A 16,606-nucleotide genomic window follows, 5' to 3' on the forward strand; every position below is an offset into this window, starting at 1 on the left:
GTGTGTGTGTGTGTGTGTGTGTGTGTGTGTGTGTGTGTGTGTGTGTGATAATTTATACGATTCCGCCACACAATTACTGAGTGATGTATAATTTATAAACCGGCCGACTGACTAGTCGACCCGGTTTGACGCAATGTTTTTCTTAACACATTTCAAACGGGACATTAAGACTCCGGCTGACTCGAAACCCGTCAAAATAAGTAGTATCGGGTAAAGATGAAAAACTAAGGTATGAGGGGAAAAGGTGTTCAACCTTCTGGGTCTGAGGAGAAAGTGGCCGCTGTGACAAGGGCACAGTATGGGTCAATTCACTACCTGCGACGGTGGAGAGCATATCCTATGTATCGGGTGAGAAAAATGGCACGCACAAAAGAATAATGGAAATGGGAAAATGCAGTATAACGATTTCGTCGACTGTCGACTCGACTTTCGCACTTTTCGCTTGTCATTTATGAGAGATCGTTAGGGTCCCGGGTTTTGGTCGGAGGATCGTAGTAACTAACCTCATTGATCTCTTCATCCAGTCCCCTCTGGCGTGTCATTTCTCGCAACCTCTCACGGCGCTGCTCAGTTAGCTGTTCGAGTTTTCTAGCAACTCGGTCCACCTCGCTGTAGATGGCAATGACTTCGGTCAACCGGCCGGAAATGACGTCCTGCTGTTGGTGCTCCATGGTTCCGACACCGGCAGTGGCTGGAATGCCGTCCATTCCGGTCGTGGTGTGAATACTAGCTCCGCTAACGCTACGAGTATTGCTATCTACGCTATAGGCTCTAACTAAATTTTTGGTTTGTATAAGGGTTTGTTTGTTGTTGATGACGGTTAGCTTGTCTTGCAAGCGCTGCACAGTAGTTGGGCCCTTTCGGCGTAGACTCTGCAGTTCCGAGTCCATCAGCGCTCGACTGAGGGCTCGATGCTGCGAATGAAGCTGACGTCGTGTGCTGACCGTACCGGATTGCTGCTGTTGGATCTCCATCGTTCGTAGATCACCCAATACCGCCACCAGCCGCCGGCCCGCCTCGACACACGCTTGTTGCAAGGGCTCCAGCAAGGCAAAGAAGTCGATCCATTCGCGCTGATCGTGCACGTAGAATCCGCAGCATTGAATCGGCAGGTTGTCGGTGCTGATGAAGTTCTTGATCGTTTCTTTGTTTAGGTAACGGATGCGTACTTTCCCCGGCCGGAGGTGTTCTTTTGGCGGAATGTTTGTGGCGGTTGTCGGATCGTACGCCCCGGACACGAACACGGCCGACAGTTTCAGGTGATCCTCCAGAAGCTGCAAGGTACTCTCGATCGTTTCGAGAAACGATAGTTGGGAGCTCTCATTGATTAAGAGATGAAGCGTGTAGTACGGAGGCCTACCGAAAACCAGAGACAAAGAGAGAACGAGGGGAGAGAAAGAGAGAGATAAAGAGAGAAAGATAAAGAATAGCGATAGAAAGAGACAGCAGGAAGGGAGCACAAGAGGAATATGAGAAAGCAGAAAAAGATGAAACAGGTAGACCAATCCGCCTCTCAATAATATCGTACACATCATCGTGTTCCGCTTGGCGGCGGCTTCTTGTTGTTATTTCCACAGAAATACAGACAAAATTATCCGTGCGAGTGAAAAATACCCATAATTACTACGTACAAACGTGATAAATGGGGAAACCGTGCAATCAATAACGCGGCGACCACGGCAGCTGCTGCACCAAACCGTTTTGTCCTTTAGAACGATCTTAAGTAAATCAATACGCAGTGGGGAAAAAGAAACACATTTTACACGATCGCAAAAATACCTGTGGCTCTTTCAGAATGGCGCTGAGTTTGAAAGTGGCGCAAACATGTCTACGTGAAGTTGGACACTAATGGAAACCGATCGGCTAATTATTGGTTTATCGTTATTGGTCGCTGCATAATTAAACCTTCCTTGCAAAATCCATAGAGTACCATAAAAATATCTAGGATCTGCTTTTTTTTGTTTTTGGACATTTTTATCTTGTTTTCAAAAACTAACACAAATTCTGAATTCAACTCATTTACACATTGGATCGGAATTGAATCTTGAGTAAATGCAACACTGCCTGATGTACTTACCTTTGGATCGGTAGAGTGTTGTAATACAGTAGCACGGTGGCCATTTCATAACAGTTCAGACTCGATGCAAGCGTTTTCTCCACCTCGATATAGATAATCGGCGAACCAGAGCGATCGTGCGTTCCTGGAATGAGATGGCATACACGCATGGAAGAGAAAAATAAATAAACTATCGATCGATCGGTTATTGGTACCCACGTTTGTTACCCCTAAACCCAAATTCATGGACCCACCAACATTTAATTACCATGCGAGCAGTTACTTTTTTTCGCATCACCAAAACCTTGAAGGTTTTTTATGGTGCAACTTATGTTGTAAGATGTAATGCAAACAATTTTGATCCATGGCCATAAACATGGTCACGAAAGATATTTCTTCCTCGGATGCCATGCTATCGAGGACGGCAGATCACCGACCGATCTTTGGGAGCCTTTGTGGAAACCTAAACCCCACTGTTGGTCTCTCTTTGACCGGAAGTGCCGATCATGTACGCTAGTGTGCAAATAAATCAATACGAATCGCGTCACAATCGCAACGAAGGCAGTTTTCTGAACCGCCCCAAGGAGCTCCGTTTGGGGGGCAATTTTCTCAAACGGTGGATTGGGCGGTCTTCCTGGACTCGAACAAGACTGCACGAAATTATTTACGACTCAGTCTGTTGTCCATAAAATTTAGCGCGAAAGTGATTTACGCGAAATTTTATCACCCATGAAGGACAGAAAAGGGAAAACGAATAACTGCCGACCGTAGCCGGGAGTCTTCCAAGGCCTTCCAAAAAGCGAAGGGATTGACCGTCGAAGACGCACTTAGCTGGTCAATTTCTTTTTCTGTTGGACGTGCTTCGGGTCAGCTCCACTGGCTTTACAATGCGGGGTTACAATTCCTTAAAGTTGAATTTCAACGTGCTCAAGGAAGAGCCAACTCCCTGTGGTGCGCCAATGGCATCATGTTCGACGGATCAATTGCGTAAAACGATAACATCGAAAAGGAAAAGTGAGAGCGAAAGTGCGTACCAGGGATCTTCTTCGCTGAAAAGTGAGCTGCATCTGGTACGGCTACACAGAACGCCGCGTGAGTTAACCGCAGGCACCTGCTGAGAGACTATATCTAGATTTTCGCGCACCGTACGGACTGCGATGGAGAAGCAAAACTCTTTTAATGTGGATCGGTACAAGGGTACCCACTTTTCAACGTTCGAAATCGTAAACTTTCGATCTGTTCGATGGCGTTTCATTTCTTCGTATGCCAATTTCGACGGTTGGTCAGTGTGAAACCAAAGTTTAATTTAAAATGTCTCGAGATAATGTCTTAAATCATTGTTACAAACGAATTAAGTCTTTTTTATGTTATTCGCCGAAACCAACTTGCGTGATGAAATTTTGGTGTAGGTTGCTAATGGTGCCCGTAATAGTTGCCGTTCTTTTTAAGATTGGCTTTTCGAATATCTTCTCCAATATGTACCTGGATTCGTTTATTGCAATACATCGTTTCACAGGAGGGGATGTTAATTTCTGCGTAGTGAGAGAAAGGTCTGTAAAATAGTTTCTTTACATACCGACCTCAAGTGCGTGAATCGTACTCCTACTGACGAAGTTGTGAGTGATATTCATGCGATACGCAGACAAATGAAAAGTCTCAGCAATGTATGCTTCAAAATGGTACATATATGTTTCAGTCGGGAAATTAGCGTCACTGATTCCGATATCCCCTGACGTCACTTTAATTAAGAAAGGTTTTGGAGCAATGTCTTCGCAAACCGTAGATAGTTCATATACACTTCCGCTTGCATGTCGCATGTTGCCACCTTCGTGTCGTTAGTTTGAGATTCCCTTGGGCAGTATTCATCACTTGTCGCTACCAAGACCAGGGCCAACGATACACTAGGTACCCGCATGCAGCCGAAAGAAACCCATTTTAGGATCATTAAATTGACAGCAGACGGATAGAGTGCAGAGAGAGTAAGCAAAGAGTGAGGCCAAGAAGGAAGGAGAGAGAGAAAGACAGAGTAAAAACCGAGATAAAAAAGGGATAGAGAGGAAAAGATTAAGAAAAAGAAACAAGGGAAAACTGCCAACCCTTTCTGCTTGATTGACACTTTCATTTTCCAATACCGCCCTCGGGTGGTCTTTCCCGTTGGTGAACGCCCTACGGTGCATGGAGATGAGGGTCAAAAGCGCTTAGAAGGTCTTTGACGAACAAATAAAATACCAAAATTGACAAAATAAAAACCACACGCGACTCGGTCGATCAGGCGATTTAGAGTGGACGAAGTTATTCGTGCTGTGGGAACCTCTTGCTGGAGAATTCTTAGAAGGAAGAAAATGGATTCACTAGGTCGCTTCCTGTGAGGGCAACAGAGAAAGATAGAGAATAAAAAGTATGAGAGGGAGCGAGAGGGTGGTTATCAGAAAGGGAGGAAGAGGGTGCAGACGGTAATGGCAATGAAAGTGACACAATTCTGTTCGAGGGTTGTACGGTTGTTGAGGGCATGAATGCTGGCGGACATATGATGCTGCAGGCAACGGTATCTCCGCGAGTGCTAATTGTGAACATTCACCAACCTTCAGCTCACCAACGTCCCCTCATTTAGTTGCTAATTCGAAGGTTGGTCCTCGACACTGCCCCGCTAAGACAGAGAGCGGGTCCTGAGGGATGACCAAAGGCGCTTCTACGGTGCATGCGCGCGATTCGGACAAATAGCAATAAATTTTCGTTAACGAGCAGAAAATCACGGCACGGCAGTCGAATGAAGACATCGTTAAATAAGTGCATGTTTCAATGTGCCTTTAAACCTGGCATGTTATGGCCCCCGCGAGGGCTTATGCTATGTGCCGCGTCAAGAAATGTAAAAAATGGCGAATGAAGTCGATGCAAAAGGTCGAACTCCCTTTTAGTGCCGGTTCGGAGGCGCGAGTGCGTGTGTAAATGACGCACCCGTGCGTGGTGTGGTTGGTGTCCTCTTGTCAACCGGAAGGTGCCACTGCCACTGCAAAATTGCCCAAGCTTTACACCGTAATCTCTCGGATTACACTAATATTTTACACTACAGCCTCCAGGTGGTGTCGTTGTTGCAGCAGTGACCGCTGCTAGGTGCCTTGTGTTTATGCATTTTTTCACTTGTCACATTCCGCGGGTCGATGAAGGATGCACTTAACGAGACTGCATTTGTCTTCTCGTCTCAGTGCTTTTACGCCGATAAATCAGCAGCAGAAACTCCTGCGCCTTTCGGGCAGAGTTGTGACGGTCGAGACCCTTCTTAAATTTATCACCGGGCGGCTAGGTAGAGAAATCGTGTGACGTCCTCTCCTTCAGATTTTCGATTTTGGGATCCGACTCCGTCTCAAGTCGCACGATTCGTTAGCATGAAAGCATGCCTGATTTGAAGATTAAAACCTTTATATTTAGACGAGTGAGCTGAGTTTGTGATGTCAAACAATCTTTGGCTCATTAAGCGGATCAAATCGATGCGTTGCGCCAATTTCCACATCCAAGATAAGGTACATATACATATTCCAGACGAAGAGAATCGTATAGGAATCGCGTATGTAACGAAGCCACATCGCATCTATGGCGCCAGTCAATCCAGTTCAAACGGTTACTGGGAGGTAGGTGCGCGCCGAGCTCATAGAGCACACGAACAATAAGACAAATTGTGGACAAATCAAAGTCGGAAATTCTTGCAATGCACCGGGGGGCATGTCTGTCCTTGTGTTGTCGGTGTTCAAGCATCTTAAATGGAATATGAAATGCTATATTTCGCCATTCACTGCCACTCATTTTCCTCTGTCAAGAACGTGGACCGTCGGTGGCAGCTGGAATGGATTTATGTTTTGAGTCGGAGGCTGCAAAGTACGTGCCTGCAATGCACACTGTGGCGTTTTTTGCTACTGATCAACTTAGAACTGGGTCGGGCGCGCATGAATATGCACAATACCTCGTCAGTCTAGGATAAGCAAGGCATGAAAGGAGCTCAGTGAAGAGCCTTTAGGTGTGGTGTCGTTCTCAAGAAGAAGGACTTACTTCCGGACAAGAAGAAGGACAAGAAGAAGGGTGTCAAGAAGAAGGACTACATTACTTCAAGAAGGACTTTGCGCTTTATTATGATCAGCGATCTTTTGGTAGTCAACGAACAGAATGCTCTTATAAATCATGCCCCGATGCCCTGGAATAAAATTCGAACGAAATTTATTTTATTTGATCATGATTGAAATTGGCCTGGAGTTCGGCCCACAAATAAACTAAATAAAGATCGTTAATCGATCTGACGGTGATGCAAGCACTGCTACTACAAATTGAAAGAGCGCCAATCGCTGCGGCTGCCGCGTGATTGATAAATGTCGTGCGCACACGTAAGGGATTGTGCAACATCGACCCGACGCCGGCATGCGTTTAACGATATATGATGGACGGAACGAATACACGAATGTGATCATTGGATGTGATAGCATCCATAACGATTAGTATAAAACACTATCCTCCAAAGAACGATCAAAAGGGTCGCCCAGATGGCTTTCTTCGCCTGCTCCGTGAATCCCCAGGGTTTCTTCAGCTCTGCGGGGTCCTGGCCAAACCTGCCGAACGGTTGCTGCGCCATGCTCAACACTGGAAGCTTCATATGACCAGTAGAAATCAGCAGCCAGCAACATCGTCACGAGAGTGAAAGAAAAAGAGCCCCAGAGGGAACGCAACTCTTCACCCGGCATGTGGTCAGCAGCACGCCAGCCGAACTAACCAGATGAAAGCTACGCCGAGCTGTGCCACCATCAACAACAATAACAATAACGGCGAAGCATAAATATCAGTCATTTGTTTTCCGCTCACTGCTGTTGCCATACTCTGTTCGCCACATGTTTTCTCCCGCTCCTAAGATGGCGCGTCGGCTTGCAGCGACAGAAAACGTGGCGAAGCGATCGACACGGTCATGATTGCAAGGGTTTACTTTGGGGTGACGTTTATGTTCAGATTCCATGTCCGCATCTCTTGCTGGCTTCCCTCTCGCTTATGATACCAACCGTGGCCGTACCAACAATTTACCTCTGTGTGTTTATGGGCAACCAGAGGAACTGATATGAATTTAGGAGTTGTTGTCATTTGTTCCGTTCAGTTATTGGACACGAAAGCTCATGAAGGGTGACTTCGTCTACTAGCCTTCTGTCCTGTTATTCAAGAGTGAGTCCAAAAAGGGCGTTTCGATACCCCATCGTACGGCACCACACGCGTTTTAGAGCGGCCCCCTTGTGAATGGATGTGCGCCAGATAAGTGGTGGAACTCATTCCTACTCGCGCATTCAACGAGTGGCAGAAGCATTTGTCCAACAACACTTTCAAGTCCAACGCAGCCGGAAAGATGACGAGCCACGATTTATGATTGATGTAGCGCTATAGATCGCTATCATACCCTAAAGCATATGTTTCGCGATATAATCGGTTCATGAAATGAGTAAAAAGGCTGTACATCTTGAAACGATAAAAAGATATTAATTAGTTATAGAGTAGTTGGTGATACTCGTCGTTGAAACACAGCTGGTCTGGGATTGATTCCATAGATCGGCATGACAGAGGGAGTTGGCGCGGGGCCGCGCTCTTAAAAACATATCATTTCAGTAAGCAAAAAAGATCTACAATGTCTCTGTTGCAGTTCAAGATGGCTTGGTGGTTGTAATTGTCGGATAATAATCACTTTATCATTTATCAATTACTCAGAATAACGACAGAGGACCAAAGAAAACAAGAAATAATTAGTATGAAGGATGAAATTGTAAATTCACGCGACAACTAAAATATCGGTAAATACCGTGGCACCAGACTCAATATGGATCTTTATTCTAGCCTCAACATAAACGGTTTGAGTGATAATTTGCTTTGGCCCACTCCATGTGCAGTTTTTAACTTGACTCGGCCAACCGGACGCCCATTCTCTTAGCTCCAGCTTTAAGCGAGCTCTAAACGTCACAGTGTCATTTTACCACATCTGATCCAGAAATGAGATTTTGTTTCGCTTTCAATTTTTCCTGATCAGTCTATTGCCGCTTCCGAGATGCTTGGCCGCAAGTGAGAAGTAACCAGAAGTGACGGAGCATGAAATGTCAAACCCAAGGTTAGACTAAGCAAAGGTGTCGACCTACATTGGCGGAAACGCCGTGTGTTTGTAGCTTGTAGGACTTTCCCGCAGTCATACATCTCGAAGATGAAACAGTGCAGAGTCAGCATCGGACACGACCTCTTGAACAACTGCAACTCCAATATCGAAATTATCGCCTAGTGCGAGCGCGTTTCCAGCAAGCAGCACTTCGCATGTTCCACCCTATCAGGCGGGGGCGAAGAAGGTGATTCGAATAAAGCGCCCCTCATGTCGTTCGCAGACATGCAGCAGGAGCACAAATTTGGCAGAAGTCGGCAGCTTCATATGGCACCGGATCACCATAATCGTCCAAAGAAAAGTGAATCCATCACATCGTAGCGTCGGCATCTAACGGATGGAAAAGGATACTTTCCCCGCCCTTCCTCGGTGGCCACCGCAAAAACCAGATTAGGAGTAAGACCAGTGAAGGTGGGCCTTCTCGTATCGCAAATGACAATCTACTCGATTGTGATTGACCGCACGTTGGTTCGCGGAAGTTGTCGGTGTAGTCGTTGTTGCGGTGGCGTTATTGGGAGGAGAAAGAAGACCGCAATTCACGCACGCACGCTCGTTTCGCACGCCTCTCACTCTCCCGCATTCTTGTCGATTGATCGATCGACCGATCGAACGGATCATCTATCTGAACGGTTTGCCGACCGCAATGGATCGGCATCGGCATCGTTGTCGTCATCGTCCGCAACAGATCGTCTGGCTGGATCTTCCGCACGTTCGGTGCCACACCAACAGTTTTCTGTCTTTTCATGTTACGGAAAGGAAAAGTTTTCATTTTCCCACCCAACACACCGCCACAGCCTCCCACAAACTGCAGAGATCGTGTGACATTCGCAGACTCTTTCGGAATAGAGCGAACGCAGATCCAGTGGCGCTCAGAAGAAGGCCGTACAGTACCTGGTATTGAAATTCCTGACGTTAAGAGTTTCTCCGGCAGATCGCGTATCGAGCGCGGGGCGACGATTTCGTGGGGAAAATGCGGAGCTGCAAGTAGAGAAGGGAATAACAGAGAAAACATTAGACAACTTGTACGAAACATTGCACGGAATGGTCGTGGTTGAGTCGTCACTTTTTAAATTTTTCAATTGATTTCATTTGGCTTTGCTCAATGGTGGTTATCTAATAAAAGCTATCAGTTAATAATAAAAGTAATTAGGGAATATTCAAGTAATGTCTATTTGAAGAAAGTCGATCGTTCGCAGAGCACTTTCACGTGCATAATAAACAAAAATATTCTTCAATAAAACACAAACAAATTTGTAGCGCAAATTTTTGGGAAAGTCGTAATGAGTTTTGAGACCGTAATAGGTTTGCGTGAGAAATCTAACGCTTTTACGCAAGCATAAGGAGGTCATTAATTGACGGGTGAAATGTTTAGGGCTTTAAGAAAGAAAAGAGGAAAATTTTGACCCCGTTTTTAATATAAAGGTTTTACTCTACCTCTCTCTCTCTATGATTTTATCACTACTTCTTTGTCTCTTTTTCTTGGGCGATCTCAACCTCGAAGTGGTACCTTCACCAAAGCCCGCCCGACCAACTGATCCCTGGCCCAACTGGCCCTGATCCTCGATATCTACATTGGCTTAAAACTTTGATAAGAAAATTACATAATAATCATGTACCAATCATGTTTCCATTAGCTAAAATCGTGCAAAAGGTAAGCTTCCTGATGCGCGCCAAGACACATATCCGTCGATTGGTCCCCCTTAAGGCTGCGTTTCGGTACTTTAAACTAAGAAACAGTCGGTCAGTAGAATTCGTTTCAACGGTGGATCGACACAGATTACACCACCTGCGGGAAGGATTATGTTCCGGTTCTCAGTCCCATCGTTTCACAAGACCGGCATACAACATCACACGATTCTTTTTATTGAAATGCCCAAGAGCCATTCACGATCGGACCACAGGTAGGAAATGAGAGAGCAAAAAGAAAAAGGAAGAGAGAAAGAGAACGAAAGAGTAAGAAGGAGATAGTTCTCGGGACCTGTGGATTACGAAACCACCGAAGAAGTCTTACGAGTGCGGCTTCTTCCTGATGTCGATTGAAGACAGCGTTGAGGAGGGTAGTCACTGATAAGCGGTTACGATGAACCGCTACACGGAAATTGTGGCGTGAAATACAAGTAAGTTCTTCGCCTCTGGGGGACAATTTGATGGTCTTCGAGATAGACTGACCCCATGCAATGAGGTCATGTTGATGTTGGCTACTAGGAGCATGAAACCTGTCCACGAACATACCGTTTCTGCGGATACGACATTTGAAAACGATCACAATTCATGTCGTGAAGGAGGAGGACTTGAATTCCAACATCGATGAAAAAGCATTCAGCACAGCAGGTGAGCCAGGTTGAAGATCCTCAGGCCGATTCCCGTGTGACTCCGATTCCCCTGTCATATACATTTGAAACCACGATATCTCACCGTGTTGGATATGTAAATAAGCGTTGGTATAATTTGGCGGTCATCACAACACTGACGACCCTTTTTAACAGTAACGGGAATCTCCTCCGTTACTGGGTGGCCTTTCGCTAAGGTTATACGATAGACTTGACGCCACTTTGACTGATTTGATTTTAGGTTCAAGGGTACGACCCCGGCATCAGTTTTCTTTTTAAAAAAAACACGTGTCCTGCCTCTTGCGTGAGGATCGATTCTCCTTTGATTGGCGATTTTCTTCTATGGGTCCTAAAGTGGAGAGCTTTAATCAGTGTTTAAGGGGTCAGTCGGTCGGTGATTTATGAGTGGCATTGATGAACCTGTGTCTTTGTGCGTGACAGGGCTCATGAAAGGTTTGTGCTGATATTTTAAACCTCAAATTGTGCATGTTCTTGATATTTTATTTCTCAACACTACATCGAATTCCTGTGAAATCCAAATTGTAAAATTATTGTGCAATAAACTAGTTTGTTATTCGACCATTTTTCGTCGGTATATTTCTCTTGGCGCAATTGATCTTCGGGGGTGGGTATGCTTCTGTTCAGGGAATTGTGAGGACCGCAAAGAATAGTATACGGACGACATGAGCTTTATGACTGTGATTCCATACGATTCCATTCCATAAGTTTGAAAAGAGGTCCACCTTTTATATATATTTTATACTAACACCAAGCCTCTAAGCCCATGCATCTGACAGTGATCCGACGGTAAAGCGACAATTTCGATCAATCATTTCGATCATCATCTTTCGATCGACTAAGGCTTCGCATTCTATACAGTGGTGTACATGTTAATCACTTGTACTAACAGGAAAGAGCTGCCGCTGATAGGGCCGTCACTCGCAGCGATCGACAGTGCGATCGAAGGAAGCTACGACTGTAATGTCATGCCATGGAACAACCCGACCACCGGGTGCATCATCCCACTTGATGCGTGTTTCACAATTGGCTGAAGCACTGCCCGGAAGTTTACCAGATTCACTTTCAGCCATCAATCCGTAGTTTACTTCTCCTTTTGCGATAGCAACCGTTTTTCTTTACCGGCCAGACATTTTTCGATCGCTGTTGTTACTGCCAGTAACGCTCGATGATCGATGATGATGCGGTTTCTGTGTTGAGGTTATTTAGGTGTAGGGTTCACCAACCACCCCACCGATCGTCCCTTGCGGGCGATAAATGTCATCGGCCGGAAGCTCGTCAACCGTTCGCGGAAACGACCGCAAACGCCACAAGCCAATACTAAGATTCTGGGGCCTCGCCTGTAGCGTTACGGCATCGATGTGATGTATTTTGAAAGTCCGTGTCTCGTATCTACAGCAGCCGTCATTTTGAAGTGTATGAGGCAGTTTAATTGCTGTACGTCACCGTTCGCCATGCGGTGCACAGCAGAACGACTAGAAATGGTGGTGCAGGATTTTCTGTTTGACGTAAGGTATCCTTTTTGCTGCTGCTTGTGACTCTTCCGGCATATCGCTTGGAGTCGTGACCGCAGCCAAAGCATCAACGGTACCATCAATTGCCGCTGTCGCGTCGTGTTGACATAAATGTTTCGCGAAACGGAACCAAACCAATGCCGAAACTAAGAAACCACAACAGGGAGGCTCAACATGTATTACGGGCTGTGGATAGAAGATAAAGTCAACTACATGAGGCCAATATCCAGTTGATGGCATGCCTTCGTTTGTTCACTTTTCATGTGTGTTATTTTTTCCCATTAAAATTAGCTCAGGCCAACCAAAGTGCTAAAATGTGTTCCGCTTTCTGAATGTCGAGTAGCAACATGCGGTTCTGTTGATCAACGACCAGTATTTCGAGTCAACCACAAGTTATGGACAAAAAAGTTTAAAAACAATGAAAGTAGAAAAAAAGTTAATAATCAAGTTATATTTTATGACATCTGTTCTTGAATTACGGAAAAAGGCTACGAGAGAAACAGTATGGTATCCGCTTTCATTGGCACCGACCAAGGATAGGCAAATTTACTGTGTTTGAATAGAAACAGACCAACTGTGAGTAACGATAACTAGTTTTATAATATTCTATCTGGAACTCTTTAAATATGTAGATCAGTAAAAGCCAGTCATTATGTCGCCTGACCGTGGCCGCGACACAAATGTGCGAAAGAAGCATCGTTGTTTTTCTTCTTTCGCTTCATTAGTACATCGACTACAAATTGGAGCAGCGTTGCCTCGTAATGTCTGTAGTGCTTTGCATTATGGTAATTACGACACGGTTTCCAACACATCGTCGTCTGCATCGTCTAGACGAACTTGTTATGCGTTTTGCGGCATACAAACATCAGTCATCGCGTGCAGAGTGCATTTGTCGCTATTAGCTTTTCCATCGCTATGCGTGTTTTTTAAATTTATTTATTGTTACTAAAGCGGACAGAACAGTATCAAGCACCAACTTCAAATTTTGCGTTTAAGTTGATGCTCTGTCAGGGTTCGTCTGTGATGCTCTGTCAGGGATGCTCCTTCCTTTGGAAACCGATTTATTGGAGCAGGGAGACTGATGATCTACGGACGAGGAACACAATGGGTGTTGCTGGAGTTTTGAACTAGCACAAATAGAAGCAATCACGAATTCACAAGCAATTATTCGTTTGATAGGATTTCTTCATCTAACGAATGAGAAAATTGTATTCCTTTAAAATGGCAATAATCCATTAACCCACATAGGTGTTTTTGAAGCGAAATTCGAAGACGAAAGACAAGCGAAAGACTGATTCATATACACTAACATTCTACGACAAGGGGTCGACTCGCCTTGGTTACTGTGGCTCTAATACGGTTACTTTCGCTTTGCTGGACAATATCGTACATACAGTTATCGCTAGTCGAAACCATGAACACAACCAGTGCTCTTGAGACCACGTCTCTGTAAATTTTCGTATAAGGTAACACGATCGGAATGACGATCGGGGAATGCCACCGGCAGAAAGGTTACATTTTCTCCGAAACGATTCTAACTGTTCGTCGGCTGCACGATCGTTGTGTTCTTTCGTTCGCTCGCTCGCTCGTTAGCGGTTAACAACAAGGAAAAACGACCGCAATCTGCCGCGCATGAAAAGAAAAATCACCTCCATTATGCGAGTGATAGTGCTGCTGGAACAGTCTTGAGGTAATAAACGGACGGATTGGCTTTCCATTCATTGGAACAATTAATAAAGACCAGACAAATAACAACGTTCGCCGCGCAAGGTCCGGTGGTCAGGGGGATAATAATTAAACTGCATCTTTCGGAAAGTCTTGCGTCGATCCTGACGAGTCATCTCTTGAATGTGTGCGTGTGTGTCATGTTCACGCAGAATTGGACTCGCTTTATGACGGCAATCACTATCTGCGCCCCAGTTGCTGCTCGGAAAGCGCGATGTAAATTCTTCGTCGCCGCATTAGGACATCCCGTTATCGCCACCGAACGCTCCACGTTCCGTCTTTTCCCTTCTAGGTCATCAGGCGTGGCGGAAAACGGCCACGTCATCGGCGTATCATAAAGTAAATTACGTCGCAAGCGGCCATTGGGCAGTTTTCGAGACCGTTTGAATGGCAGCCTTTTGGGAAGTGCATTTGCATAGCCCCTGTACGAACTTTGAGTGCGTAGCCAATCAGCGCGACTACGTCTTTGATTTGTTTCTGTTCGAGAAATAGATAATCTTTAAGATTGCGGCATCTAGGCCGATTGTCTAGTGACGATAACACGAATGATTACATCAGATAAAAAAGAAGATGTTAGGAAACATGTACAGAAACAAGGGCATTGTATAAGCCTTGCTTTCCCCATGTTCCTCCCTGTTCCTCCTTCCTCCTACTTACCATTATCTGATGTTTTCTGCTCATCGCTGCTCTCCTCGTCGCTGTCGATGTGTGGAAAGGAACCACCGAGACAGAATAGGGGCATCGAACCAACCGCCGTACCAACGTCGCTAGATGATTGGTGATTATCATCACCGTCACTCTTCCCACCGCCAGTGTCACAAATGGCAACGCTCAGGCCATCATTACGCGGCTGCTGCTGATTACTATTGGTGATGATTGCTGGCGTTGTTGCTGCTGTTGGGGCATTTTCACTTTTTCGCAGCGGCCTCGTGATCGCCGCGTTAGTGGCGTTTTGATTGCCGGAGACACCGGAACTGTCATGGCTGCCGGCCACAGCCGCCGGTGCTACACGGGATACCGGGAGGGAAGAGACTACGGTGCCGGTGTTGGCAGTGGCGGCCGTCGGAGCGGCGATTACAGAGGTACGCTTCAATTGCGTGTACTTGCTGTTGATGAGCAGTTTGTTGTTTTTGGTGATCAGCTCGCGTCGCTTCAGGCCAATTTTTGGTGTTCCGGGACAGGCAATGTAAAGACCTGCACCATCACCTGTGCCTCCCACATCGTTGCCTGGTTCCTGGACTGCACCGGAGTCGGTTTCTGAACCATCTTCCGACGCTTCGATGACTGAGGACGGACCACCAACAACCGGGAAGGAGAGGTTCTCGAGTGGCACGCGACTGATCGCCCTCTCGATGCCGACCAACAGGTTCTGCAACAGGGTGGCCAGATCTTCTGTGAGCATTTCCACGGCTAGCGGGGTGATCGGATCGCGGAGTGGATCCAATCTGCGATAGACAATCGGAGGAGGAAGTGCGGCGTTTGCTTCAGATGAGGAGGCAGCACTACGCCAAACAGCATAGAGCTCCGGTTTGTTTGTGGGCTGCTCTGGGTGAATGCAGAGGTACGTATCCTGCGAGCGGACCAGCGACTCATCAAAAGCGCCCAGATGGAGCACCAAGGCTCCCGAGACGGCTAGTGGCCAGCCGTCAATCCAGCTGAGGTTCTGAAAAAAAAGTGACGAAAATAATAATGGTCAGAAATCTGTTTAGCGTATGCTAGCAGTAACCCATAACATTTGATAAAAGGCTGTCAGGAAAGGCATAGAATAAAGTATATGCTGGTTTCTTTCGTATTGCATTCCTATATTAACCAATGTTTCTAGTTTTGCCATCTGCCATTTGTGAAGGACCGTTAGCATGTTCAGAAAATCCGCCCTTTTTGTAAAATATGTGCCAGTTTATTAATTTTTGTAATAAGAAAACGGGTGAATTACTTGCGACTCACTTATATCAATCATTAACATCACATAGTTTATATGTAGAATGCTTTCACAAAGGCAATGATAACCTCAATACATGAAGCAATGTTTTCTCCAACTTTGTAAATGAAATGTTTATTATGATCTCCTTCTCTTTGCCGTGCGTGTTCCCGAAAAATTCCCATTCGAAACACGTGTGGAAAGACGGAGCATAAAGAACTGTAACGTCATTCTCGGCTAACTAAAGGAAACACAGCCGTTGTTGCATATTAAATCGAAAACCATACGGACGGTACGAGTCCAACAACATGGGTTGTCACGGTACCCAGGCTGGTCGATCAGGTGGACATTTCTTTCGCTTTGCGGAAACCCAATCTGCGAAAATCACCCGGAAAACCGAACCCTTCGTCGGCACCTCGGTCGCAAACGAAATTGTCCAATTAATTTGCATTCCGCTCGCCTCGTGATCCAATTACACGCACATAAAAAACCACGAGAGAAACCCACTCGATTTCAAAGTACACCGTCGGTGGTCTTCGGAGTACACGGCTACCATTTCACTGTCAATGCTTCCAGTAAACACACCGAGACACAAGGCTTCGCAGAAAGCCCATGGAGGGCAGTGTTGTAGCGAGCAAATCGTTTTACTTGCCGGCCAGTGCCCGTCTTTGATAAATTATTAAACCGAACCATGTAACGCGCGCGGCCAACGAAAATTGGTGGCATCGAATTGCATCGGTCCCGCGTGTGCAGTCACTGCATTTCAAGCCAATGCTCTCACAGCATTATTAACCTGATTCATTTCCACTGCCAACGAAAACAGAGGCGCACATAAAAACAGAAAGAGGGAAAATATAAATGGGTTTGTATCCAAACGGCGGCAGC

The 16,606-nt window shown here is 45.9% G+C and overlaps 1 protein-coding gene across 1 annotated transcript in view; it reads right to left on the minus strand.

Annotated features, from left to right (window-relative positions):
- Nucleotides 1-15,220, minus strand: part of LOC131209832 (uncharacterized) — a 20,695-nt gene extending 5,475 nt beyond the window's left edge. The window contains exons 1-4 of the mRNA XM_058202979.1: nucleotides 14,461-15,220; nucleotides 9,108-9,194; nucleotides 2,078-2,201; nucleotides 504-1,356 (exon numbers count right to left, since the gene is read on the minus strand). Of these exons, the coding sequence (XP_058058962.1) occupies nucleotides 504-1,356; nucleotides 2,078-2,201; nucleotides 9,108-9,194; nucleotides 14,461-15,205 (1,809 nt within the window). The 5' untranslated portion in view covers nucleotides 15,206-15,220. The remainder of the gene's footprint in view (nucleotides 1-503; nucleotides 1,357-2,077; nucleotides 2,202-9,107; nucleotides 9,195-14,460) is intronic.
- Nucleotides 15,221-16,606: the final 1,386 nt, after the last annotated feature.

This window comes from Anopheles bellator, chromosome 1 (genome assembly GCF_943735745.2).
Source record: "Anopheles bellator chromosome 1, idAnoBellAS_SP24_06.2, whole genome shotgun sequence".
Lineage (NCBI taxonomy): Eukaryota > Metazoa > Arthropoda > Insecta > Diptera > Culicidae > Anopheles > Anopheles bellator.